This window comes from Uranotaenia lowii, chromosome 1 (genome assembly GCF_029784155.1).
Source record: "Uranotaenia lowii strain MFRU-FL chromosome 1, ASM2978415v1, whole genome shotgun sequence".
Classification (NCBI taxonomy): domain Eukaryota; kingdom Metazoa; phylum Arthropoda; class Insecta; order Diptera; family Culicidae; genus Uranotaenia; species Uranotaenia lowii.
The window spans coordinates 150,367,323-150,394,882 of NC_073691.1; the positions used below are offsets into that span (position 1 = coordinate 150,367,323).

Genomic DNA, 27,560 nt, shown 5'->3' on the forward strand with positions numbered 1-27,560 from the left:
TGATATAAAATAAAATATAAAATATCAAGAGACGGCCGTTAGGGAAATACGCGGCAAAACAAGTTGTTTTCTGAAGATGGCTGAAGCTCAGTAGGACGAAACGTAAAAAACAGCAGTTTTAATTACGTCCTAAATAAATCATCGAAAAATTATCAATCAAAGAAAACCATGGAACCTTTTTAAGGGAATTCTGATTGCTTGGGATGTTTTCCAATTAAACATTGAAATTTCTTTTAAGCTATTGTGATTCAAATTGTACATAAATTTAAACAAATATGAAACATGCTTAAAGATGAGCGGACATGGCGCACTTTGCCCCGCCTCGACATTTTTATTTGAAATCGCTCAAATAATATAAATAATTATTGAATTGAGAAATATTTTGTTCGACAGGTGTTTTTTTAATTTTAGTTTACGTAATTCCTTACGAGAAAAGTTGAAAAATTGCATGAAAAACTCATAAAAGAATTTTAATCGATTTTCGTCAAATTTACGTGATCTTAAAAAACTCAGAAGATCCAGAAATGTTTGAGAACGCATAAAAGAGTAAATAGAACACACTGGCATTTTCAAAAATGTAGAAAAATGTTTGATTAGTGAAATACCGGTGGTGGCGCAACTTGCTCGCTCTGAGCATTTTGGACACAGTTTCCCTATAGTTGAATATATAAAACGAATCATACAAATAGAGTTGAATATTTAATAAATATAATTGGTCGAGAATCAATCATCAATATGATTGAATATAGACATAATATTGTTGATGAAACTATACTTTTTTCCTTAGATTATAATAAATATTATTGCTGTAATGCATTCTTTTCAGCCAAAAATGTAAGTTCTTAAGTTTTTTTTATCCAAAGTTTTAAGTTCTATAATCAAAGCTAGAAGGCTATTCAGCCCTTGCATGAAACCCTATACTTACCCTCGCTGAAAACATTTTCTGGATCTACCCAATTTTCTTTGCTCACTCCCAAAACCACTCACAGCAGATAATCGAAGAATCCTACTTGCGAGACCTACAGATGTTTTATCTGTATTTTGTCCAAAATTGCCCCCTAGCTGGCGCTTTAGGTCTTCCACACATTCATGTTTTTCGAAGCAGAGTTTGACATCGAACATGCTTAGGACCAAAGCTGTCATATTTCACCTTCATGGCTCAGAATTCATAGCTTGAAGTTCGGCCATCACCGGCGTTTCCGGCTCAAATCATCTACGAGGTCGATTTCAGTAGACTGGTGACCGCCAGTTCAACACACAACGTAAACAGAGTGACGAAGGAAGCTGTACCAAAACATTGTTTGTTTTGGTTCCTTCTGCCATGTCCAATTCGCAACCGACGACAATGGATCAATGATTGCTGATGACAGGTGATGATGATAAACGCGGTACTAAACATCATCACACGGTTATGCAAGACTACTTAAATTGGGTCTGTGTTGACACAACAGTGTTGCCAGATATTCTGGGTAAGAGTATCAGAGTACTAAATGAGAAATTGGTACTTTCCCGGTTAGGGAATATTCGAAGTGGAAAGTGACAAATAGCTATCGCTAATGTAATGGGTAGTTGAAGGACTTGACGAACAAACGTGAATAAAGATAGCTCTATTTCACCACTGAAACCCCCGTTGATTACTCATTTCAACAGTAATTATAACTATTGAAATAATGCAGTAATGAAGTTGTTGAAACTCATCGTAAGGATCCTCCGACAGGGCAATGTTTTGTGGATCGGAACAATCCACCAGAGATTATCTGCTGCACCCAGCAGAACCAAAACACTGTTCCCACTTGCTTTGGTCAATCCGCAATTGAACAATAGATCATCACACGGTAAACCTGAACGACTCTAACTGAGTTCGTGGTAACTCTGCAGTGTTTCCAGATATTCTGAGAAGAATGCTCAGAATGTTCATACCGAAATGAGTAGTTTCTCATTTACTCATGCAGAAATAAGTACCCGGATAGGGAATATGATAAATTAAGAGTGTGACAATAGCAATTGCTAATGAATTGTGTAGTTATATAATGACTAGACTGACGAAACATGAACACTTCTTAAACCTGCGTTAAATTATTCATTTCAACCGAAGTAATTGCCAAAATGATTCGTTCAAATTCGCTAATCTATGGCCACTACTGGGCTTCTGATTGGAGTTCATAAAAAACCCTTAACGGAAGAAATGGTAGAATTTCAATGATTTTCCAAAACCATTAGCTGGGAAAGGTTTGGAGCAAACAAAAAAATAAACTCGCCAGAAAGTAGCATAAAAAGAGCTCCAGGAGAAAGAACTAATTACAATTTCCCGTGAATGATGAAAAGTTTTGCCATTCTTTGTGTGCGGCAGAGAGAGACGGAGAGTGGAAATGGAAAAGAGAGGTGGGATAGTTTATTTTCACTCGACTCAACTTTCCTCAGTTTTTCACAAACTCATTTCCATCAACACTTTTGCAGTTGGATTACGTTTTTACTGGTGTAGTGGCTTCAGTTATCCAGTAGAGTGGCTCTCTCTCTCTTCCTCTCTTTTGCGGGGATTTGGCTTTATTGTTTGAAACGTTAACAAATGTACATTTCACAATGAATTCCTGCTAAGACGTCAACGGATCGGGGCTCCAGTGAATGGTGCTGGTGCCGATGACAGATGCTATTAATCATACTAGTGTGTTGTTCCTGGAGGGGAAAACATTGCTTCAAGTATCAACTCGTTGTTGTTGGTTTGAAACAAGTCTGCAGAAAACATAATGATGAAGGTAGGATTTATTTTTAAAAAGAATTAATTATCGTTATTGTTCTTCAACATGATGAAAATTTCAACACTTCGTTGGATATTGGATAAAATGAAAAAAAAGCACATTTAATAACAAGCAAAAGATTGAAGCGTGGGTTCTTCGTAATGTAAAAGATCTTGAAAACTCAATCAGTTCATTATTGATGTTCTTTTTGTACTTTTAAGTTCCAGAATGAGATTAAAGAGACTTACAAATAAACATAACACTGTGGTTGTGTTCGTTTTTTAAAATATTCAGGTACAAATCAAGCTTCTTTGCTTTTTCCATATAACCAAGATATAAAAATGCAAAATGGGGCAATGGATACTATTTTTTAAAACCTATAATCAGCTGTAGGAATGGAACATTTAGAAAACAAAAACAGTATCAGATCAAGCATTGAAATCACTTTTAAAACCAAATTGACTACAATTTTCACTAGAATGCATTCCATCAATAACGCAATCCGTTAGCACTCGAATGTTCCATATTATTCATGAGTAAACTTCCTTAAGCGATGGACGCAAAAAAAAATCGAAAGAAAATAATTTATGATTCAATAAAGAAGCTCTCTCACAGTTCTGCTCACAGATCATTTTTATTTTTTGCTTCCCTCGGTACCCTGGAACATTCCGGGCTCAATTCGTTGGCTGTCATCGATGACAGACATTTATGCGAAGATAAAGTGGGTGGTAAATGAGCACTTTCCCCGCGCGGTTCCTCAATCTTCGCCGGATCACTTTTATACTTTTTTTTTTTCGAAACCCACTTACATTTCTTACTCTACTCAGAAGGAAGTGAACCGTGGGAGGGACAATCGTTTCCATTCATCTTTGGCTTCCCGAGATCGATTCTGCAAGAGTGGAGCCTGCCGAAGGAGCCAGAAGAAAACTCCCGGCTCCAATGTAATAAATGATGTGTTCAAGTTGCTGCTGTTCCGTTCAATGGATGGCCGTTATTGAATGCCTGCAAGCCCGACTTCACTGGCAACCTAAAGTGCTTTGAAGTCCATCGATAATGCAAGGCCCTATCTGTCTCGGCTCTCGGCTGAAAAGCAGTCATGCCAATGCACAAAATAATATGATTTGAATCTCCGTTTTTTATCAAGATGGGAGAAGGCTAGAACTTATGCATTCATTGTTCGAACATGGTAAGCCGAAGATTCAACATTTGAAAAATGACTTTCAGTCAGTTGAATAGGATCGTTCATAAACCTTATTTGAAAAAACTGTAGAAACATGCAGGTTTGTTTGTCAAGCCCTTGAACAACTACCCATTACATCAGCGATAGTTAAATCACTTTCCACTTCTCATATTTCCTAACCGGGAGAGTACTCATTTCTCAATGAGTGTTTTGATACTCTTACCCAGAATATCTGGCAACACTACTGAATTACCGCGAACCTAGTTTGAGTTGTTTGGCTTCACAGTGTGATGATGTAAACATTTGAACCGTGTTTACCATCATCAGTTGTCATCAGCAATCATCGATTCTATTGTTATTGCTATTGCTTTGGTTTCGGCGGTAGATCAGTGGCGGTAGATTTCTTTTGCTGTTCACAAGGGATTTCGTATGGAAAAGTTTCGAAATCGCGGGAATTGACTGATATTAATTTTTTCAAATCTCTGAACAATGCTCAGCTGGTCAACCAAAAGTGGAACAAATTAATTTTATTTAAAAGCAATTGATTTACATATGAAAACGGTTGCAATGTAGCGAGGTAAGAGAACTGCAAAAATATCAGTGTGTTTGTCGAGATGGGGGATCATTACAAAGATTATTCCTTATAATAACTTTTTTTTAAGGTTTTATTAATGACACTTGTTACCAGTGCGTTAGTTAACCGTTGAGTGTGGTGCGAATCTTAGCTTAAATTGCGAAACACATCTTCGAGATTCAAGGAGGTGCTTTGTGGAGGAACGGAGACGCTAACGCATTGAAGCGTAACAGGACATGATGGGAGGAACTATTGGACGGACCCAAAATGTCTAAGATAAGGGGTCGATAGCTTATCTCAAAGAACAGACTCACTTGGAACCATAAGATCAAGACGTAAACACCACTAAAACCAACCATTCAAAGCCAGTAGGCAATCCAGCGAATTATCTGGGATACACTGATAGCCAGGTAACTGCTACTTTGAATCCATTTCCGTATCCCATCATGTTCCTTAGGACCTTATAGTTTTTGTCATAACACCAAACGATAGCATTTTGTAAACAACCGCCATGGAAGCCGAACGGAGAGATCAAATTGTGCACAGTTTTCTTACGAGTACGAGTACGAGAATTTCTTCGAAACAACAATGAATAATTTTTTTAATTTTTTTTTATGAAAGAGTAAAGAAAATGCTACATTTGTATGAAAAACAAATTATGAATTCGTTAATAAATGACTGAACTACACGCAATTGTTTGTGTTCCAATATTAAATGAAGCAGACATTACATCCGTCGAACTTGGCCAGCACTTGGTCGTACAGCTTTCGAGCACGGATTCTGGCCACATTGTTCTGCTTCAGCGTCCGATTTGGCTGTTTGCTGGCTCGGAATGACCTTATTCCTTCCCGGAGACGAATTCGTCGCACCGTACTGTGAGCGGCCTGGAACTTATTGGCCAAATCGCGGTCTGAAAGATTGGGATTCCTCTTGACGGCCTTGATGACTTTCCCACGCAGTTTCCGGTCGACAGTTCCACTCCGACGCTTCGAATGCGGCTTCCGAGCCGTCGTCAATGTTTCCTTGTACTGCTTGATAACACGTCATACGGTATTTCTGGGCATTTTAAGCTGTTTAGCTAGCTTCGATGCCGACAATAATGGATTTTCAAGAAAACTGTGCACAATTTGATCTCTCCGTTCGGCTTCCATGGCGGTTGTTTACAAAATACTATCGTTTGGTGTTATGATATAAATACATGGTGAAAGGTAATGAATTTCCCGACACGTGGGTGAAAAAAGTTTCCAAATCCGCCCACTAGGAGCGCCAAAATGAGCAAAAGAATTTGTTCCAATATTAAATGAAGCAGACTTTATGAGTCCTCTGGCTAAATGACAGTCCTTTGACAAGAAGTCTCCCTACGAGTCTTTTTACTTAGAGTACCCTGACTAGTAGTCCATTGACTACTAGTGCTTTGACTACGAAGTATCTAATTATGATTTTCCTGGCTTCTATAGATCCGACTTTACTATGAATCCACTGACAATGAGTACCGTATCTTCAAGTCCACTTACTAGAAGTCCCCTGACTGAGCGTCCCTTGACTACGAGTTTCTTGACTCCGAGATACCTGACTACTAGTCCCTTGATTACGAATTTTCTGGTCTCTTGACTACGAGTCCTTTTGTCAAGGTCTTACATACTATGAATTACCTTGCTACAAGTTCTCCGACTCAAGTCTTTTGACTACGCGTCCCCTGACTACCAGTCCTTTAACTACATGTTGTCTAACTACGATTCTTTTTACTTAGAGTTTCCATACTTAGAGTCCCCTGACTACGAGTCCTTTGACTACGAGTCCATTTGTCAAGGTCTTACATACTATGAGCTACCTCGCTACGAGTCCTCCGACTAAGAATCTTTTGACTATGAGTCCCCTGACTACCAGTCCTTCGACTACAAGTTACCTGACTTCGATTTTTGTTAATTAGGTTCTCCATACATAGAGTACTCTGACTACGAGTACTTTGACTTCGAGTTGTTTGACTAGGAGTTATCTAATAATGAATTTCGTGGATTCTCTAGATACGAACACCTTGACTATGAATCCTCTGACAACTAGTTCCCTGACTACGAGTTCACTGGCTACTAATCCCGTATCTTCGAGTCTTCATACTATATGTCCCCTGACTACGCGTTTCTTGCCTACGAGCTGCTCGACACCAAAATCTCTGACTACGAGTCGAATTACGAACTTTCTGTCTACGAGTCCTCGGACTCCAAGTCTTTTTACTTAGAGTCTCTCTAATTAGTGTCCCATGACTACCAGTGCTTTGACTTCAAGTTCATTGTCCTCGAGGGTTTTGATTTACGAGTACTTTGACTGCGAGTACTTTGACCATGAGTCCTTTGTCTAATAGTTGTTTGATTACGAGTTATCTTTTTATGAGTTTCCTGACTACCAGTCCTTTTTGACTTCAAGTCCCATGACAACGAGTCCCCTGTGAACAAGTCCTCTGACTACGTGTGCGCTGACTACCAGGTGTGTGGGACACTATCGAATGCATGGGTAAACGGCACATTCTCCCGGAGCATTTGTTACACTTGATTTCTAATGTAATATTTGACTTGATATGATACTTGCGATATTGGCAACAGAATAGTAAAAAATCCATCCCCATGTCAGAATATAAAAAGCGTGAATAAAAAATTAAATCAAAATTGATGCAAAAAAAGTGAGCGTGTACAAGCAACTCCTAGCCAGCTAAAATTTGCCAAGCGTGTAAGTCACTGTCACTTGCGTTTCCGGATTGAAGAAAAAAAAGGGCGCAGTGAACAAGTTGGCGCTAGTGCATCGTAGTTATTTCTGCCGTTCACGCTGCGGAATTGGGACACACGGAGAAAAAAGCAGGTTCCATTCCGACGAACTGCAGAAAGCAACGAGGTACGTCATCCCACCAAGGAAAACCACCTTTCTCTCACCCAACACATTTCGTTCGGCAGAAAACCACCACCGCTCGACACGTGGAGAAGAACCGAAAGAACCTCGCTGAAATTCAGCAGCAGGTCAAGCTCGTGTGGAGGCGAAAAACTCGCAAGAAGGGCCCCTTAGCGTAAGTAGGCGGGAAGCATAGAGTTCGAATAAATTTGTTCTGATGCGCATTTTACCTTCAGGGCCCTTTTTGCACACTGTGCGTTCGCCAGAATAGGCCGCAGGTTCCGCTTCTTTCTGTAGTTAGTCTGCCGGAGCGACACTGCTGTGAAGCAGCACGAGGTGGAATTTCGCCGAAGATCTGAATCCGGAACAACTGTTTTCTATCTGTCTTTCGACCAACCTCCGGCTGCGTGGGAAGTGCTGCACCAGCAGCAGATCAAAACAACAACTCCAGCGGCAGCATGGCCAGGCTTGAGCGTCTCGGAGGCAAGTTACGAGGCAGACAGTGGAACCATTTATGGAAGGTGCCAGTCGGACGTGAGCCGTAAGTGGAATTTGAATGAAACTACACTCTGACAAAAACGACCGGAATAGTCGGGAGATTGGATGGGAAAATAAAATGTTGCCAAAAGTAAAATTTAAACTAATGTTACGATTTTTCACTTATTGGGGCCAAGGACATAACAAACCAGTCGTTACACAACCGTAACTTCTGCTCTGCGACGTAGTTCCACCTCCCCGTGGTGCAGAGTGGAAACGTGTCTACAGACTTGTCACTTGTAGATGTACGGCCAAGAGAACTACACGTCACACTTGGTACAGTCAGCTACCGACGGGCTGTGTGCCGAGTGTGTCAAAAAAGTGGTGTGACTGGGCACCTTGGAACCAGTGCTCAGTTGCAAGAGGGAGGGACGGAACGTGTATCGGGTAGTCGCGACCCCGATATGCGGGACGACCAAATGTTTGAGCGGGTTTCGATCGATCTGCCTTTTGGGGAGGTTCCTGGCCCCGATTCGCGGATACGATTGACTCACGACAGACAGAGGGGCCTTGTGCCGTAACATGTGGCGCCCAGTGGATGGGCCTCAGGTTGAGTCTCGAAGAGTCGAGACGGAGAAATAGTTGGATGTGTGGTTATCTCCAGACCCGAGGAGAGGCGAGTTGTTCTCGTCTCGAATTGTGACAAGAGGCCGTATGTGGGACTCGAGTCACGAGAAGCGGCGAACGGACTGCCAACCCGTGAATCGTGACGTAAGAGTGGATGACGATTGCTGGTGTAGGACGTATAAACGAGTATTTGCCGTGGAGCGCATTGCGCGAGTATGGTCTCCCATCTCGGGTCCAGCCTTCGATGCAGGTCCGGTTGGGAATTATGACCAGAGGCCTCAGGTAGACTTTATGGCGTAGGGGTACATAGTATCATGATTCGTCCAATTGCACCCATAGGCCCAGAGTAGCAAACTGGGAGGACGCGGTGGCTCGCCGTGCCTTGGAATGCAATCCGTAAAAAGGATTTACCACCTGGGTGATCAACTAATAAAAAACATTCGTAACATCTACAGTCAGTCACAACTCAGCAGTCGTCCAGGTCAGTCGAAGTGTCTGTCCAGGACAAGAATACCTCGCGGTGGGTGATCTCAGTGAGTAGCCATTTTGCATATTTGGTGACCGACAGGGCTTGATTTATCAAAGTAGCATGTCCGTAGAGAGGAGTTGTGTGTGTTGTTTTTGCCTCGTGATAGCTATCATCCACTAAACGGAAATAAATTGTTGAGTTTTGTAGAGGAGTGAAATAACAGTGTTGCTAGAATCACATATTATAAGTATTCTTCATATCGGAGAAAGAAAAAGTTAAAATGAATTATATTTACCAAAAAACACGGCGGATTGAGAGGAAAGTATCATTCATGCGTTTTGGGAGGACCACATGTTAATTAAACAGCGCGTAATAAGGACAGCTGTCAAGGGCGAATTGAGAGGAAGGCCCTAAGAGTGCGTGTTGAAATGAACGCATTAGAAAAAAATACAGCAGGTTGAAAGAACATTTGTACAATAAGAAGGCGAGTTGAGTGGACTGCATGAGAAAAAAATAGAGCGCGTCGAGGGGACAGCTTTTGAATAAGAAGGTAATTTAAGAGAACAGCTTTATGAATGCGTGTTGGGAGGACCGCTTGAGAAAGAAATAGGGCGCGTCGAGAGGACAGTTCTTGAATGACAAGGTGATTTAATAGGGCTGCTTTATGAATGCGTGTTTGGAAGATATTTCGAGATCTTCAATCACGAGTCTAGTCAATAATAACATGTTTTAAGTTTCATTTTGTCATAAATTTTATATCGTTCGCTGATGATCGTGTGATTGCCAACGACCTAATGACGTGTTGAAGCCCTAAGCCCTTCTGGGGGCAAAACGCAACAAGGAGCGTGTGCAAACTTAAGCTATGTGCTGCACTGGCTGAACGAGAGACTCGCTTCCATTCTAGTTGAAGATCCTAACACCATTGACGACCGCTTATGACACGACAGCTCAATTGTCGTGTGTGTGCGTGTAGAGAGAACTATGGAGGACCATTCGAAATGGTCTATTAGCTGAGCTAGTGTTACGCTCGCAACAATCGACTACACATCTCCCCTCCACACCATAAAAAAACAAATAAAATCAGAAGTAAATGTCAATCTCTCCACTTCTATCTAAATATCTAAGCCAACAGGTTACTCCGGGACAGTGCTTCTGCCTAAAAATTCAACTTTCCATCCCAAATCAAACAAATAAAAAAATAATCAACCTAAACCTAAAAACTATCCTAAACTTAAACCAATTGTAGAGAGAGCGAATCTCTGCGATGGAAGACTGTATCGATCTGCCTCTGAAGTTGGAGACGATTTTGGTGGCCATCTCTTCAATCCGGTGAAGATCTTCGGTGCTGTGCCAAGGTGGAAGCCGCAAAATCATTTTCAGAACCTTGTTCTGAATCCTCTGGATGGCCTTCTTCCTCGGCGCGTAGCAGTTAGACCAAATCGGAACTGCATTATCGCTGGTCGGAACAACTGTTTATAAATAAGCATCTTATTCCTCAGACTCAATCTGGATTTCCTCCCAGATAACCAGTAGTCGTATATTATTTTACAGATTATATATTATGAATATTATTTAAACTCATTTTCGTATATCTGCACCTACAATGTGCGTCCCATGCATATTCTTTATCGTATTTAAATACATTGCATGATTTTATTACGACAAAACAACCCAAATCAAGAACATGTGTGCTAATGTACCTATATAGCCTCCAAAATGATACGTAAATACTGGTTTTGCTGCATTATATACGATATGTTTACACGTATATTTGCACGTATATTTGTGTTGCAAATTTGATATACTCACCAAATGCTTGTCTGGGCTGTTGATGAGGGATTATAGAGATTTAGTGTATTAATTACATTTAGATTGAATATCTTCGATGTGACTTTTAAGTAAGATTCCGATCAAATGTAAAGTCCCAAGTATTTCACGTGATCAGAGCATTCTAATGGAACCCCATCAAGAGTTATGGAATGATTTTCGTTAGGTTAAAAAAATAAGAGTTTTAGAAGCGTTAGGAGAAATTTACCACATGATCAAGTAATTCAAAAAGGAATTTAAATTTGGTTGCAACCTACTGCGTACCACCCGTAAATTTCGACCTTTGGCTGAAGGCAAAGTATCATCAGCTAATATTCGTCTACCATTTTCTTCTGGGACATCAGGAAGATCAAAAGTAAACATATTGTATAAAATTGGCCCAAGTATACTGCCCTGAGAGACACCAGCTCTAATTTGTGTACTTTCAGAGCATGAATTTTTATATCTTTTTTAAGTTCGGCTAGTCAAATAATTTAGAGTCATTTGGAACGATATATAGGAAAACGAGCTAATTTAGCTACTAATAAACCTTTGTTTAAACACGTAAATATCCAAAAGAGTTGAATAATCTTCAGATTTGTTAGCGTGAATCATATTAGTTACACTCAAAAGTTGATATGTAGTAGAATGTCCATGACGAAATCCAGATTTTTCATCAGGGAAAATAGAATTCTGATTAATATGAATCATCATTCTATTCAAAATAACCCTCTCAAATGGTTTACAAAAAAGGAAGAAAACTAACTGGTCGATAACTTGAAGGCTTTGAAGCATTTTTTTTCAGGTTTCAAAATTTGAGTTGCTCTGGCATTTTTCCATTTATCGGGAAAATGAGCCAGGTGAAAATATTTATTGAAGATTTTAACTAAAAAATTCAAAGTGCTCTCAGGCTACTTTTCAATAAGAATATAAAAAATTCCATCTTCCCCTGGAGCATCCATACTTAAGTTCATCAATATTTGTCTCACAAGAACTTTCAAATACATTTTACTTAGAAAGAATATCATCAAATTCAATGGAAATTTGAGCATCAATTGGACTTACTACGTTTAAATTAAAATTATGAACAAACTCAAATTGTTGGGCTAATTTTTGAGCTTTTTCGGCATTAGTTAAAAGAAGTTTACCTTCATCTTTCAAAGTAGGAACTATTGCCAATGAACTCATAATGTGTTGCAGCCTTCAGCCCTTCTGGAGGCAAAACGCAACAAGGGATGGGCCGTCGGTGTTTTTTTTTCTATTTTCGAATGAAACTATTTTCGTGACGCGATATTCCTTTGTGAATTTTAATTTGCCTCCCTATATCGTTGCAGTAAGATTTAATTCTATTCTACCGTCCACTATATTTCAGAGTAAGCATAACTGGGCTCGCTCGGATTTACAAATCAAAAAATTGAGGAAAACCGGCTAGGCCCGATTGCCTGGGTATCGGGAAAAAAGTCCGGATTGTGCCAGGATTATCCACAATATTAGCAAAATCCAAACCAAAAGCTTAAATACAGTGACTTAGTTTATGATTTTTGCGTCGAATGATTAACTTATTTAAGCTTGAAGTTGGAAATTTTGGATACCGATGCCCGGATATTGCCAGGTTTTTGGATAAAATATGTTCAAATTTGCCCGGCCCAGATACGTTCGAAAAAAATTTGGAAAGCTTACTCGGTGTCTTGAAATCTTCTATAAACATCTATCACTGACACCGGTATTAATTGGTAACTTTTTGGTACCAGTAGGTATACTAAACCCTGCAGAATTGCAACCGGGTTCGGCCGATCTGTCCAGTTGTGATTGATTGATGGTTTTGTTGTTGTTATTTCCGATAACAATCCGAATCCTCCCGGAATCGGCACCAAACATCCTAACAAAAGCAAACACCCAAACGATTGCCCGGATAGAAACTTTCGAGTTGCCTTTTCAAGCTCCCACAACAAAACTTGTGGTGCTTCCAGCTGGAAGTTTTGATTAGTGAGACAGTCCGTTAATTTATACTGTTTCTTCACTGGTAACGTTTCTCATTATTGGTAGCCTGGCTGTGAAGACGTACTCGAATGTCTTAAGCTACCGTTTTGAAACCGGACCGGAGTTTACCGAACGGATATTGCACACATTCTGGTCCGTAAAACTGGCGCTGACAGGTTTACGTGTGGTAAATTGGTGAAATCGACACTAACCTTTCAGGCCAAGAATCGGAAACGGGAAAGCAGGGGGACCGGAAAACTACAACAATCCCACTGCTATAATCCAGAAACCCGTAAACATCCTTGACGCACTGTTAACGTTGCAGCAAGAAAACTTCCTCAAGACTCTTCCGGTTCGAATCGAGTTTGGAAGCAGGCGTCTGTTTGATTATATCGAAGTAAACTGTGCTCCGTTTTCATTCAGCCCATAAACACGCAAGCCTTTGGAAGACGGCTTCTCGGCTGCCTACTCTAAGGGGCAACAACAAATGGTTGGGCTTTCGGGTGTTATTTGTTCTTGGGTTTTCCAAGGAAACTGACGAGGCTGTTGAATTCAACTGTTGTTGTCAGAATGGTTATCCGACTGGGACTCATACGATTTGCACATTTTGCTGGAAAACAACATGTGTTTGTTTTTGGCTGTACCAATAAACCGAGCCGAGAAAGACTGATCCGGTGAACGGATTTTCCTATCTTAAGGAATTATGGAGAAATAATCCCGTTCACAGCTGATTACCCGACACTCGGGGAGCCTTTCGCTAGCATTTCGGGAGCTGAGTTATTGCTGAGATGTAGAGATTTTGTATGGCAAAGCTGGAAAGTAAATTCAAGAAGGTGTCAAGAAGAAACTTGAGTAAACAGTTATTTATATTCAGAGATTAAGGCATCACAGTGCTACTTGATGTACCTTACAGTGAAAAAATAAACTGATGTTTATTTTTCTACATCCACTAAATCAAAGTTTAAAGCAACCCTTTTGGAAACATTTTTAACCGTATGCTAAACCCACTTCATTACACAATTGTACAAGTAATAACATAAGTTCTATGAAACACTTTGAATTTTCATCTATAAAAGGTTTTCCAGGTGAGATTAAGGGCAGGGGACAGTAGGGTATCATGGGCTATTGATTAACGTGGGCCACCGTCATATCTCGGAAATGTGTGGTGATATAAATGTCGATCCAACTTTCATCATCGTTGTCGCTCTAAATAAGCATATTTCCAAAGATTCACTTAGACAAAGAATTTAATTTTATCTCATTTATCTTCACTGATTCAGCCTTAAAAATCTGCGCTTCTAAAGCCAATCCGTCTTTTCCCACCGGAAGGCCAAACCAAAACAATCATTAGCAGCATCCTCAAAAATGTGCGCTTCTAAAGCCAAGGACGTCTTATTTCACCGGAAGGCCAAATCAAAACAATCAGCAGAGGCAGCCATCAAAATCTGCGATTCTAATGACAATTCCGTCTTATTCCACCAGAAGACCAAATCAAAACAATCAGCAGCAGCAGCTTAAAAATCTGCGCTTCTAAAGCCAATTCCGTCGCATTCCACCGGAAGGCCAAATCAAAACAATAAGCAGAGGCGGCCTTAAAAATCTGTGCTTCTAAAGCCAAATCGTCTTATTTCACCGGAAGGCCAAATCAAAACAATCAGCAGCATGCATCCTTAAAAATTTGTGTTTCTAAAGCCAAATCCATCTTATTTAACCGGAAGGCCAAATCAAAACAATCAGTAGCAGCAGCAGCCTTAAAAATCTGCGCTTCTAAATCCATTCCGTCTTACTCCACCGGAAGGCGAAATCAAAACAATCAGCAGAGGCAGGCTTTTAAACCTGCGCTTCTTGAGCCCATTCCATCTTATTCCACCGGAAGGCCAAATCAAAACAATCAGCAGAGGCAAGCTTTAGAATCTCCCTTCCAAAGCCAATTCAGTCTTTTTCCACCAGAAGAACAAATCAAAACAATCAGCAGCAGCAGCCTTGAAAATCTGCGCTTCTAAAGCCAATTCCGTTTTACTCCACCGGAAGGCTAAATTAAAACAATCAGCAGAGGCATCCATAAATATCTGCATCTCTAAAGTCAATCCGTCTTTTTCCACCGGAAGGCCAAATCAAAACAATCAGCAGAATGCATCCATAAATATCTGCGCCTCTAAAGCCAATCCGTCTTATTCCACCAGAAGACCAAATCAAAACAATCAGCAGCAGCCGCCTTAAAAATCTGCGCTTCTGAAGTCAATCTGTTTCATTCCACCAGAAGGCCAAATCAAAATAATCAGCAGTGTCAGCTTGAAAATCTGCGCTTCTGAAGCAAATCTGTCTTATTACACCGAAAGGCCAAACCAAAACAATCAACAGAGGCAGCCTTAGAAATCTGCGCTTCTAAAGCCAATCCGTCTTACTCCACCGGAAGGCCATATCACAACAAACAATCAGCAGCAGTAGCCTTAAAAGTCAGCGCTTCTAAAGCCATTCTGTCTCATTCCACCGGAAGGCAAAACCAAAACAATCAGCAGCAGCAGCCTTAGAAATTCGCGCTTCTAAAGCTGATCCGTCCTATTTCACCCAAACCAAAACAATCTAAAATCAGCGATTTCTGAACCAATTCCGTCTTATTTCACCAGAAAGCAAAATCAAAACAATCATCTGAGGCAGCTTCAAAAATATGCGCTTCTAAAGCCAATACGTCTTATTTCACCGGAAAGTTAAATCAAAGCAATCAGTAGCAGCAGCCTTAAATATCTGCGCTTCTTAAGCCAATCCATCTTATTCCACCGGAAGGCCAAATCAGAACAATCAGCAGCAGCAGCCTTGAAAATCTGCGCTTCTAAAGCCAATTCCGTCTGTTTTCACCGGAAGGCCAAAAAAACCATCAGCAGCAGCAGCCTTGAATATCTGTGCTTCTAAAGCCAATCCATCTTATTCCACCGGAAGGCCAAATTAAAACCATCAGAAGAGGCAGCCTTAAAAATCTGCGCTTCTAAAGCCAATTCCGTCTTATTCCACCGGAAGACCAAATCAAAACAATCAGCAGCAGTAGCTTTAAAAACCTGAGCTTCTTAAGCCAATCCATTTTATTCCACCGGAAGGCCAAAACAAAACAATCAGCAGCAGCAGCCTTAAAAATCTGTGCTTCTAAAGCCAATCCGTCTTATTTCACAGGAAGGCCAAATCAAAACAATCAGCAGAGGCAGCCATCAAAATCTGCGATTCTAATGCCAATTCCGTCTTATTTCACCAGTAGACCAAATCAAAACAATCAGCAGCAGCAGCTTAAAAATCTGCGCTTCTAAAGCCAATTCCGTCTGTTTTCACCGGAAGGCGAAAAAAAACCATCAGCAGCAGCAGCCTTGAATATCTTTGCTTCTAAAGCCAATCCATCTTATTCCACCGGAAGGCCAAATTAAAACCATCAGAAGAGGCAGCCTTAAAAATCTGCGCTTCTAAAGCCAATTCCGTCTTATTCCACCAGAAGACCAAATCAAAACAATCAGCAGCAGCAGCTTTAAAAACCTGAGCTTCTTAAACCAATCCATCTTATTCCACCGGAAGGCCAAAACAAAACAATCAGCAGCAGCAGCCTTGAAAATCTGTGCTTCTAAAGCCAATCCGTCTTATTTCACAGGAAGGCCAAATCAAAACAATCAGCAGAGGCAGCCATCAAAATCTGCGATTCTAATGCCAATTCCGTCTTATTCCACCAGAAGACCAAATCAAAACAATCAGCAGAGGCAGCTTAAAAATCTGCGCTTCTAAAGCCAATTTCGTCTTATTCCACCGGAAGACCAAATCAAAACAATCAGCAGCAGCAGCTTTAAAAACCTGAGCTTCTTAAGCCAATCCATCTTATTCCACCGGAAGGCCAAAACAAAACAATCAGCAGCAGCATCCTCAAATATCTGCGCTTCTTAAGCCACTTCAGTATTGTTCCACCGGAAGACCAATTCGAAACAATCAGCATCATGCATCCTTAAAAATCTGGGCTTCTAAAGCCAATCCGTCTTATTCCACCGGAAGGCCAAATCAAAACAATCAGCAGCAGCAGCCTTAAAAATCTGCGCTTCACAAGCCAATTCCGTTTTATTCCACCGGAAGAAAGAGAACCGTAATAATCATCAGTTTAGGGCAATTTGATCCCCAGTTCTGTGTTTTGAATTCCAATGGACTTCATCCCACTTGCATTCAGTTCCAGTTAATTGTTGTAAAATCGTGTATGCTTCCGATTCATCAACTGTTGTCAATGAACAAAATTTCTAAGCATAGAACAAAACAACAAATTCAGAAGCTATGTATCTATAGAGTCCGAGAAGAAAACAAAGGCCACCAGCGCCACAAGCATCCGATTCGAAATGTGACATTCCGAACTTGCATTCCCGCAGAGATTCGTTCCCTCGATGAATTACGGCTTTTCCGGTTCCGGTCCCGGGAAGGTCGAAAGAAAACTTGTCATACTAACTTCTTGCCCTTTTTTTTGCCGATCATCGACTCCGGAGTTTTCTTACGACCCATCAAAGTTCCATGACTATATGTGTGTACACGGTATGGGGCGTTGAAGATGTTTCTTAAAAGGACTCTTCCTCATACTCTTCCTGCAACAAGTTGAATTCTTACAACCATCACAATCTCTTGAAGTAGTTCGTCTTTCTGCAAAGTTTCTGGAACTTTGCTTCCAATGAGTGATGTTCTGATCTCTGGCAGTGGAAGGCTGTCGATGATGATGTTTTCTTCCCGATGACGATGATGATGCTGACGAGACGAGAAAAAGCGCACAAACAAGCAAAGTTGGGTGATTTGTTTTGATTGATGGTGTTAGAGTTTCGATCCCTCCGGCTCTGCCGGATGTTTGTTTGTTGGTTTGTATGGATGTGTGGGTGGAGGAGATCCGTGTAAGTGATGCGTGGGAGTTGGCCACAGTGCCAATCTTGACTTTTGACATTTCGTCTGTATCGAGTTTCGTTATCGATCCTGCTGTTATGTTTCCGGGAATAAAAATCAACCGGTGTTCTTAACGTTTTCTGGTCGATTTGTACCTTTCAGTATCAGATACGCTTGATAAAGGCAGCGAAGCATCAGAACAAAATGGCAAACGTTATCCCCTTTACAAAATGTTCATCGTAAATCCTTAACGCTTCAGTAAGTTTTATTATACCATTTTTACCCATTCATCCGAAGCCATTGTTCCGACGAGCATCATTCATCGCGTGCCCGTCTAGCCGCAATCAAATCTGCTCTAACGAACGAAGATATCCACCCACCACCAAACGCCCGATGCTCGGCATTAATTTATTAATTAAAGCTTCGGGTTGGCCTGCTCTACCGATACAACTATTAGATGCTCCATTCAACTTCTAGAAAAGCACACCGCACACGAAAGAAAAGGGGAAACTTTTCCCGGGACCCATCCTTCTATTTAGGGAGCTGAGCTGTTGTTACTGAAGCTTTAGTTCATCCCGGCATTCTTCTTCGGATTTTCCCTTCCCAGCAACAACCGTAGCAGCGAGGGCTCACCGGCTTGTGGTTGCGAAGAATCCTTTTGGAAACACTTAATGACTTTCCTGTGGATATTAATTACTTTGTTACCCCTGTTGCTGCTGCTTCGTTGAATGAGCGGTACGGAAACTGAAGAAGTTGTATGCCACGACTAGACGAAGTTAGGAGCAAGCTATACTGTATAAGATACTTATCCAGCGTGTCGGCTGGAAAACTTAATCTTAACCTTTAGCAGCCGTATGCGTGTTCGGCTTAGTTTTACATCCGATTTTCACACCGTAAACTAACTTTACGAAAGCTGAAAGCTTGTTGAAAAACCACCAACTTCTTCTGTTATGGAGCACTCTAGGCAATCTGCCCAGTAACTAAACCCAAATAACACAGATTAAGGTAACTGGTTCATTTGAGTTTTATTATAGTTTTATGAAGACTTTTCCATAGCATCCAATTTTTGAAACTGTTTAATTATAACATAGAAAATACTACAGTTATCGTGTGCTTCAAAAGAGCACTGAAAGTTTTGCTAAAACTTGAAGAAAGTTGCAAAAGTATTGATTAAGCTTCAATAAAACACAAACTTTCCTGTTTTTATTAGGGCTTTAACACCTGTTTTAATAAAGCACTCAACGGGCTATTAAACCAGCATTCAAGTCAAGTTGAAAAACTGTTCTCTTGGAACAGTGATGTAAGCATGATGGAACTAAGTAACAGATGATGTAGCAATCGAGAAGAACGCATGCACGCTTAAACTATTTTTCACGTCTTTTTGAGATAGCATAACCTGCGTTGAAAGGATTTTGAGTGATGGCTTTGAGAAAAACGGGCTCTCAAAATGATATAAATTAACACAGCAAAATTCAACAGAAAAATAAAAACAACTTTATTGCATCCGCATTCAAATTTCAAAAGAATCGCAAATAAGTCCACATCATTAATCGCTGAATTGTTAGGGTTCAAATAAAAGCACTAACTGGGAAGAAAAGTTTTATGTGATAGAAATAAATACTCAAGCAACCAAAAGTCGCGTTTCAACTTAAAGATGGAACTCCGAACTTTACATTTGGCTGAAAATATGTTTTACGGGAGCTTCAGGTGACTTTTGTCACTTAAAAGAAACTTAGGAACTTCCATTGTCTCTTGAAAGGTTAAATAATCGGCTACGGAACTTCTAAGCGCTTTTGATGTAACTTTTTTAAAGAATTCGCTTAGCACTTTCTAACGAACCGTTAAGATACTTCTAGGTGTTTTAAAGAACCTACATGGGAATTTTCAGCGACATGTCAAAAATGTCAGTCAATTTCTTGTCATGGTATTTGTTTTTGTTTATATCATCTATATATATAAAAATGAATGTTTGTCTGTCTGTCTGTTCCCTATAGACTCGGAAACTACTGAACCGATCATCGTCAAAATTGGCATCTGAGGGTTTTTGAGGCCGGGGATGGTTTCTGTAATAGTCAAAACTCCATCCGACTTATGGGAGGGGGGCTTCCATACAAAATTTGTAGTTTTTCGGAACAAATTAAAGTCATGACATCCATTTTCTCGAATTTTTTTCTTCCTTTGGGCGGTTTGTTTTTCGTCTCCAAGGTCGAGGCGTCGAGCCAGCGTCGCAAAAGGATAGTAACCATGGCATAGCATACTGATCAGTGGGAATATTTTGGCGCGTATTTCTCAACCAAGAATATTTTCAATGCAAGGGGTGGTGATATGAAGCCTTGATGTGATTTTTTTTTCTACTTGATTCCTAGCTCATTTGTACATGGTTATGAATGACGCCTAGATGAGACCCAGATTGACATTTTGTCGATGGAATAAAACATATACATTTTTTTTTTTGCCAAAATCTGAAATTGAAAAGTCATGGCATCCATTTTTAGAGATTTTCTTTGTTTTTCGTCTCTATGGTCAAGCAAACGTCGTCGCAAGTGGATAGTAACTAAAGCATACCTAACTGTTCATTGATCCCTGGAAAAATTTAACAATCAGGCGCCTGTTTCTCAACCAAGTACCTTACCTATGTTTCTTATGCACGTGGGGGCGATATGCAACCTAGATGTGTTTTTTTCTTGCCTAGTTGCACGTGGTAATAAATGACGCCTAGATGTGACACGGATTGGTATTTTATCAATCGAATCATAACCAATTGAAAGATTCGCAAAAATACTTCCATATTTAGTTCGTGTTAATGTAGGTAGCATACGACTTTTCATTCAAGGAACATAAGAACATGTTCAAACGTTCAACTTTTTCTGTTAAAAAAAAATTAATAATTATGTTTTCTTCTAGAAATTATTACTTCGGCCCAAAAACACAACTGAAACGAATTTAGAAATGAAACTGGGAGCTTTTTATTTGAAATATATCTGAACAAACCATCCTACTTTTTTATTACATACCAATTCAAGTAGGTACTTAACATGAAAAGTGTTTTTGTGTTACATGGCTGCATAAAAGAGACTTTAGAACTGATATTTAACTGGACGCAAAATTTTTATGAGAAATTTTCAGTATACCCTTAACGTGTTAAAAACAATATTCCCTCCTGTCAACTTACATGGTGGGGCAAGGGCAAACGTCGAACTTTTAAGAAATTCACCTTCAAAATGATTCAATATGTTGGGAAGACCAGAAGGAGTATTCTTAAATGTCTTTGTAAATGACCTTTGTCATTCCCTTTGAACGGCATTCGTTAAAAGTGGAGTTAAAACATAAATTTATACTGCAGAAATACTGCAGATATATCAGTGAAACTTGATAGACCAAAAAACAGGAATAAGTTTTAAATCCATTTTAAAGCCATTACTCTGACGCATCTGTGAATAAGCTTTGCATTGACACTTGCCCAAATATACGGGACAAATGTAAACTTAAAAGTTTGTTTTTGCCAGCATTTTTGAATATTTGACATTCTGGAACTGATATTTTTTTGAATATTTATATTTTTTGCCGTATTAAATTTATTAAAAAAAAATTTGCACTGTATTTAATACATAACTAATTTAAAATATTTTTCATTACCATGATAAGTGCTGATTTGGAAAACTTCAAGCTATAATGTCTAATGTCTACGAGTTTGGAATATGGCAAAACATTTTTTTTAACTTAATTTTGGCGCAAAAAGGATAGATATTCAAACTGCTTCGTAGGCGAGGATGGTGAAAAAAACTGTTTGAAAATGGTTACATATTACAAATCCTTTCCATCGTTTTTTTTTCAAATTTCTATAGCTTAGTTTTTCAACTCCAAAAAATACCCCAAATGCTCTCTAAAATCTAAATTTGAATAAATTTTTACAAATTATACTTATTTTCGGAAGGTGTAGCAAAGCACAACGGGTCAGCTAGTTATTGATATTTACAAATGGAATTCAAGAATTTTTCAAATTATTCTTATCTATGTTGTAACCGGTTAGTTACAAATCGTTTGATTTTTGTTTTCATTTGGTGGTTTGTATGTTTAGCTCTAGAAAATTCATGTTCCTTGTCTACACACTTAGAAAAATCCTTGTAACATTACATGCAACTGCATGGGTAGAGGGGAATCGGCTAATTGAATGCGATAAAACATGCCATTTCATGTAAACTTGCTTGAAAAGTAAAAAAAACACACATAGCAAAATCCTTGTAACATTACATGCATCTTCATGGGTAGAAGGAAATCGGCTAATGGCATGTGATGAAACATGTCATTTCATGTAATTCTGCTTGAAAAGTAAAAATACATACAACCATTTTTTTGACATACAGAGTGAAATTACATGTCTGTTTTTGCTTATAGTATGTTTACATTTTCAGCCTCGTCTCAGTTTTGGTTCGTATTAAAAATCAGTTTTTATAGGCAGTTTCATGAATTCGAAATAAAAACACCGATGTTTCGAGAAGTACAATAGCGATTTGTCCATTATTTTATTATAAGGTTTTTTTCTGGTTACTAAATTGGTTTTAAATTTTGAGATTTAGTTAACAAAATTAATGGTTGTTTGAACAGATCTGCTTGCTCATGAGGATATTTTTAGTGAAGTGTAGTGACAATACAATCAATTTATCACGTAGCACCAAAACGTATAAGAAATAGCAGATCATTAGCCAACGGAGATCCTTGATGCGACCGATAGCGACAAAACATTCTCGACCCGAATGCGATTATTACTTGTTGAAGCACCCTGCTTGATGTGGAAAGCGATATCATAATTCTTGTCCTGTCTTTTTTCTTCCTGTAGACAGAGAAAAAATAGTTTTCAGGAATTGTACCACCAAAGTGAAAATCGTTTACTTACCAAAACTAGAAAATCGCCAGTTTCCAAAATTACATGACGGTTCTCTCCCACTTGGACTCACAATCAAGACGCGATGATCTCGGTTGTCAGTAATGGCCCCAATGTATTCGAAGGAAGTCTATCGGGAACCTCGAAGAGTCTTATTTGTAGAACGATTGCACATACAGCAGCATATGATCGATACTTAATACGGAAAGAGTTTCCGTAAAAGCCCCGCAGGTCGTTCGCCGGATCCTCCGACTCATTGATCTCGAAATTGTTATCACTCGTCACCAGTTCCAGCATCTGTAAAAAGAACACATAGAATAATAAAACACCTAATCCGAAAACACAAATGACAAAATTTTACCATTGTTGGAGCTAGTAAATTGTATAACTTTTTCAGTAAGCTGCCACTGAAATCGAAACGAAGTTGTCTTGTTGATATTTACGTTCGTCTGAGTTGAGCCGTCATGAGAAAAAGCGGCGAAGGCGGTGCTGTTAAAAACAAAGCGGCCAGTAGAATTTTTTTTCCTGAAATCAAGTATAATGAACTTTTTTTTTAATAAGATAAATGCGGTTTTCTTATTGTGTTAGTAAAAAAGACTAATTTGCTAATTGCAAGTAATAAAATATTTATGTTAAGTTTAGCCTCGGAATCTTTGTGTGCGCTAGCCCAACACCAAACTTAAAAAGTTAAACAACCAACAATCGCATTCAATTTAAGCTGATAGAACAAATGGGCTGATGGGAGAAATTTTTTATCTTTGAATGTCAATGATTATATCTGAAAAATGAATGAAGCAAGATGAAAATATGATATTCGATAGATTCTAGAGCATCTATTGATCATATCATTAAACAAATAAAATAAGTGAATTTGAATCAAATTACTTACGACCATTCGAAAACCAAGGTGGGACAAATATTTTAGGACGAAGAGAACGAAACTTATTAGCAGTGGGTCGAGATTTGACAGTAGCCGAGATTTGACGAAAAATAGCCCCAACTGCCGTAGTACACTAGGTATGGCATTCAATTAATTTTGCATGTATTGGTCTATTTTTTCATCATGATACATTCGTCAACAACCAATATACACTGGATTTGGTTTTCAAACTTGTTGAGTTCGTTGAAATATTCGAAAAACTCTTGCAGAAAAACATCGTTGAACTTAAGAAAACTGGGCTGTAAATTAATCATGGTAAACCAAGGTATCATTCTCAAGTAAAATGAGAAAGCTCGATTAAAAAATCGTTCAAAATAAAACTTCGTGGGAAAAAATCCTTTGGATAGAGAAAACAATCTTATAAAAAAATGTGAAAGTAATGATTTAATTTAAATTTTGTAATTTTTTATTTTTTAATTAATTTTATTAATTAGTAAAATGTATACCATATTCAAATTTCATTTTTTCATTTAAGGAGTATTAAAATATAGAAATGATTTTCTGAATCATTCTACGCATTTCCACATTTTTTTATTCCCCAACAATACATGCAAAGACCGCGTAACGTACTACCTGAATATATCGAATAGTGTTGTTTTTCGTTGAATATTATTCGAGATGGTTTATTTTTTTTTGCAAGACGAATTTTGGTTCGGTCATCCAATTATTTTAAACTTTAAAAAGGAACTAGTTTAGTAAAGCTGTAAGCTTTTACGGTAAGTTTAATAAGTTCAGGCATGTGTTGTCTAGATTATCGAGAAATTTTTTTCAGAGCTTTGTCGATCAAAAGTAAGACGGGCATGGTTTTAAAAACTATAATTGATGACTCCAAAAACAGTATACATACGTTACATACGTTCAAAAATCATAAATGGTGGAAATTCGAAGCTAGTCATAGGATGACCAACGAAAATGGTAGAGTTGACCTAAAAACTAGAAAAACTAAATAATGTTTTTAAGACCGAAAAGAAAAAGAAGCGCTACCGTTGGGCTACGTTAGTACCTACGTTAATTACCTATTAATCTTTCTTGGTTTCATTTCAATGCACTTAAAAATCAGATTACTCTATAATATAAAAAATCAATTGCGGAGTTTGAGCTTGCTTTTGAGCAATGCTTAAAAAAAATTAAAATACTTACAGCTTATCAAAGTGGACGTTCATTGGGACCGTATCTTTAAGGTGTTGTTGCATTCATACGTTGTACTCAACACTCGAAAATCGATTGTATTACTGTACCCTTCCTTGGTACCAATCGAATGTATTCTGATTTCTAAATCTTGGTTTTCTGGAAGCTGAAAAGAATTTAACATTTGAATTCAATTGTTTTACCAATTAACTACAGGCAACTAATAACCTGCCCCTAAGAAACTACTTACGGCACAGGTAGCATTCCAGATGTTCAACGATTCAACATGTAAACCATTTTTAAGTTCACAAAAATTACTGATAGAGTTATTTCGCTTTGATTCAAATCAGTAAAATATTTCATAACATGTTTTTCTCCTCATCCAGATCTTTGTTCACGGTTGACAATTTCAATAAATGTTGAAAATTAATAAATTCAATATGGCGCTTTTCATCAATGCGCTTTAAGGGGCATAAACTATAACTATAAGGGGCATAAACTACTCATCTCACCGACGAACGTGAATGATGACTTCGCTAGTATGTCCTACATGCAACAAAAAAACGGGTGAGAAAGACAACACCCGTTGCAACGGTTGCGGACGCTACATACACTCGTCCTGCACTGGTCTTAGTTCCTCTGCCATCACTGTACTAAAAGAAAATGTATCACTTAAATTCACCTGCCTTACCTGCATGAAAAAGCAGAACTTGAGAAACGTCATCGAATCTAATTTCCCTGAGCTAGCAGTATTCATGCCCGAACTTCTGTCGAAAGTCAACGAAATCAAGGAGTACTTGCAATCGGAACTAACCTCTCAGCTCACTCAACTGCTTAAAGTCCACTGCGATAAAATCGAGCAGAACATCATTTCGTCTCTCCGAGCCACTACACACGACAGCAACACACAACGCACTTTCGCTCAAGTAGTAGGCGGCATCACTACACCAGCGAAAGACTCCGTAGTTACAGTTACACCCAAATGTCAACAAGACCCTGCGCGAGGCACGCTCCGCTCTGGCAGACAACGACAACTAACTGTACCTCTAACGACCAAACGACCTATCCCAACACCTACAGTTAGACCTTCCCGTCCCATCACCAAGCCACTCAAGTCAACCGCAACCCCTTCACAAACAAACGTGACTGCTCCAAAGCGTAAACCCAGACAACTAACTCAAATGGAACGAACGGTCATCATAAAACCGGTCCAGAACCAAGATGCATGTGTAACGCGAGATGAAATCCAGTCAAACCTGAACCCAGTAGAGCTTGAAGTTAAAGACTTTCGCTCTTTGCCTAGTGGTGATGTATTGGTGAGGTGCGCTTCCGCATCTTCAGCTCTGCAGCTTTCCGACACCGTGAATCGCATACTACCCAATCGATATGAGACCGAAATCAAAGCCCCATTGAAACCACGTATCAAGATCTCTGGTCTTTCTGAAGATATTGATGCCGATAATATTATACCTTTGCTCAGACAACAGAACAACATCCCTGAATCCGCAGTCTTAAAAATCGTCAGAATAACGAAATCCGAAGGAAAAGACATGTTTGCCATTATCGAGCCAGACGCACAAACTTTCGGGCAACTTCTTCGCATCGGTAGGGTCAACCTTGGCTGGAACCGCTGCCGCGTCACTGAACAGATAAACGTACGAAGATGCTTCAGGTGTTCTGAGTTTGGACACATCGCCAATACATGCACTAAACCTCACTGCTGCCCAAAATGCTCCGAGAACCATAGCCTTAATGAATGCTCCTCGAGCATTCAAAAATGTGGAAACTGTATGATCGCCAACACAAAAAGAACCGATGAAGAAACCTTGTACGACATCTTTCACAGCGCATGGAGCTCCGACTGCCCAGCATACGCGCAGAGACTAAGATTAGCCAAGCAACGTATTGATTACACGACATAGCAACTATTATCTAAAACTGCCACATCACTTATCATCGCTGGAATACAAGATACAGTCGACACCCCTGTTCTTTCAGGTAAAACACATAGTATATGCTCCGTCGAAGCTTCTTCAGCTATTGCACGCCAAGTAAACAGAGAAATATTCCAGTCACTACGAATACATGCCCCGTCGCCCGACAACATTTGGTACCAACCAGCCGTATACCGGCATACTCACGCCAACATCTCACATGATGTGGCTCACCACTCTCAGGCCATGCAATCATCCGATCGCTATCCAGGCAACCAGACGTATAATGGAAAGCGATTGGAATTACCCGCTCTTCAATGTACACACGACGTCAGACGAAGCAACGTACACATTCTCAGCTCACCACTACCATCCCGGAACTTATCAGAGTCAGTGGAATCTCCTGCTCTGTCAGGTAAAAGCCTTAGTATATGTTCTACCGAAGCCTTCTCAGATATTCCACACCAAGTAAACGAGCCAAAATTCCAGATAACACAACCACATGCTTTGCGTCTCACACCGAGTCAGACCCGATCAGCTGTTCAACAACCCAATGATGCAGCAGCATACACCCAGGTCGAAAAAGAAACCACTCAGCTGAACGTTTTTTACCAAAATGTGCGAGGTTTACGAACCAAAATAGACGACTTCTTCACTGCTCTTCACGCCGACTTCCATGACGTCATCGTTCTCACGGAAACGTGGCTTAACGAAGAAATCAACTCACTGCAGCTCTTCGGACATCATTACTCCGTATATCGTAAAGATAGAGACCCCCTAACGAGTGGTAAAAAATCTGGCGGAGGTGTGCTTATAGCCATTGCCAATAGATTAAGCTCGGAATCTATTCCTCTGACTAATAATGATCTGGAGCACATTTGCGTAAAAATAACATTTTCACAACAGTCCATTTATATCGGTGCCGTCTATCTCAGCCCTGATATATCGACTTCCGAATCTGTTATCGGCAGAAATCTGGATGCTTTCAGTGCTATAATAGAATCAATGCAATGCCATGATGAGCTTATAATCTTTGGAGATTATAACCAACCCCAATTGAATTGGAAAATGCA

General features: G+C 39.5%; 2 protein-coding genes across 3 annotated transcripts in view; one reads left to right on the forward strand and one right to left on the reverse strand.

The window, feature by feature from the left end:
• LOC129740482 (uncharacterized) overlaps positions 1 to 27,560 on the reverse strand; it is a 571,616-nt gene that overhangs the window by 408,231 nt on the left and 135,825 nt on the right. The window lies entirely within an intron of this gene.
• On the forward strand, positions 25,081 to 26,475 carry LOC129738022 (uncharacterized). Its single transcript, XM_055729196.1, has one exon. It carries the CDS (start codon positions 25,081 to 25,083, stop codon positions 26,473 to 26,475), a length of 1,395 nt encoding a protein of 464 aa, XP_055585171.1.

What these genes read in the sequence shown, in the direction of transcription:
- LOC129738022 (XM_055729196.1), top strand. Translation starts at nt 25,081, where the DNA reads ATGACTTCGCTAGTATGTCCTACATGCAACAAAAAAACGGGTGAGAAA.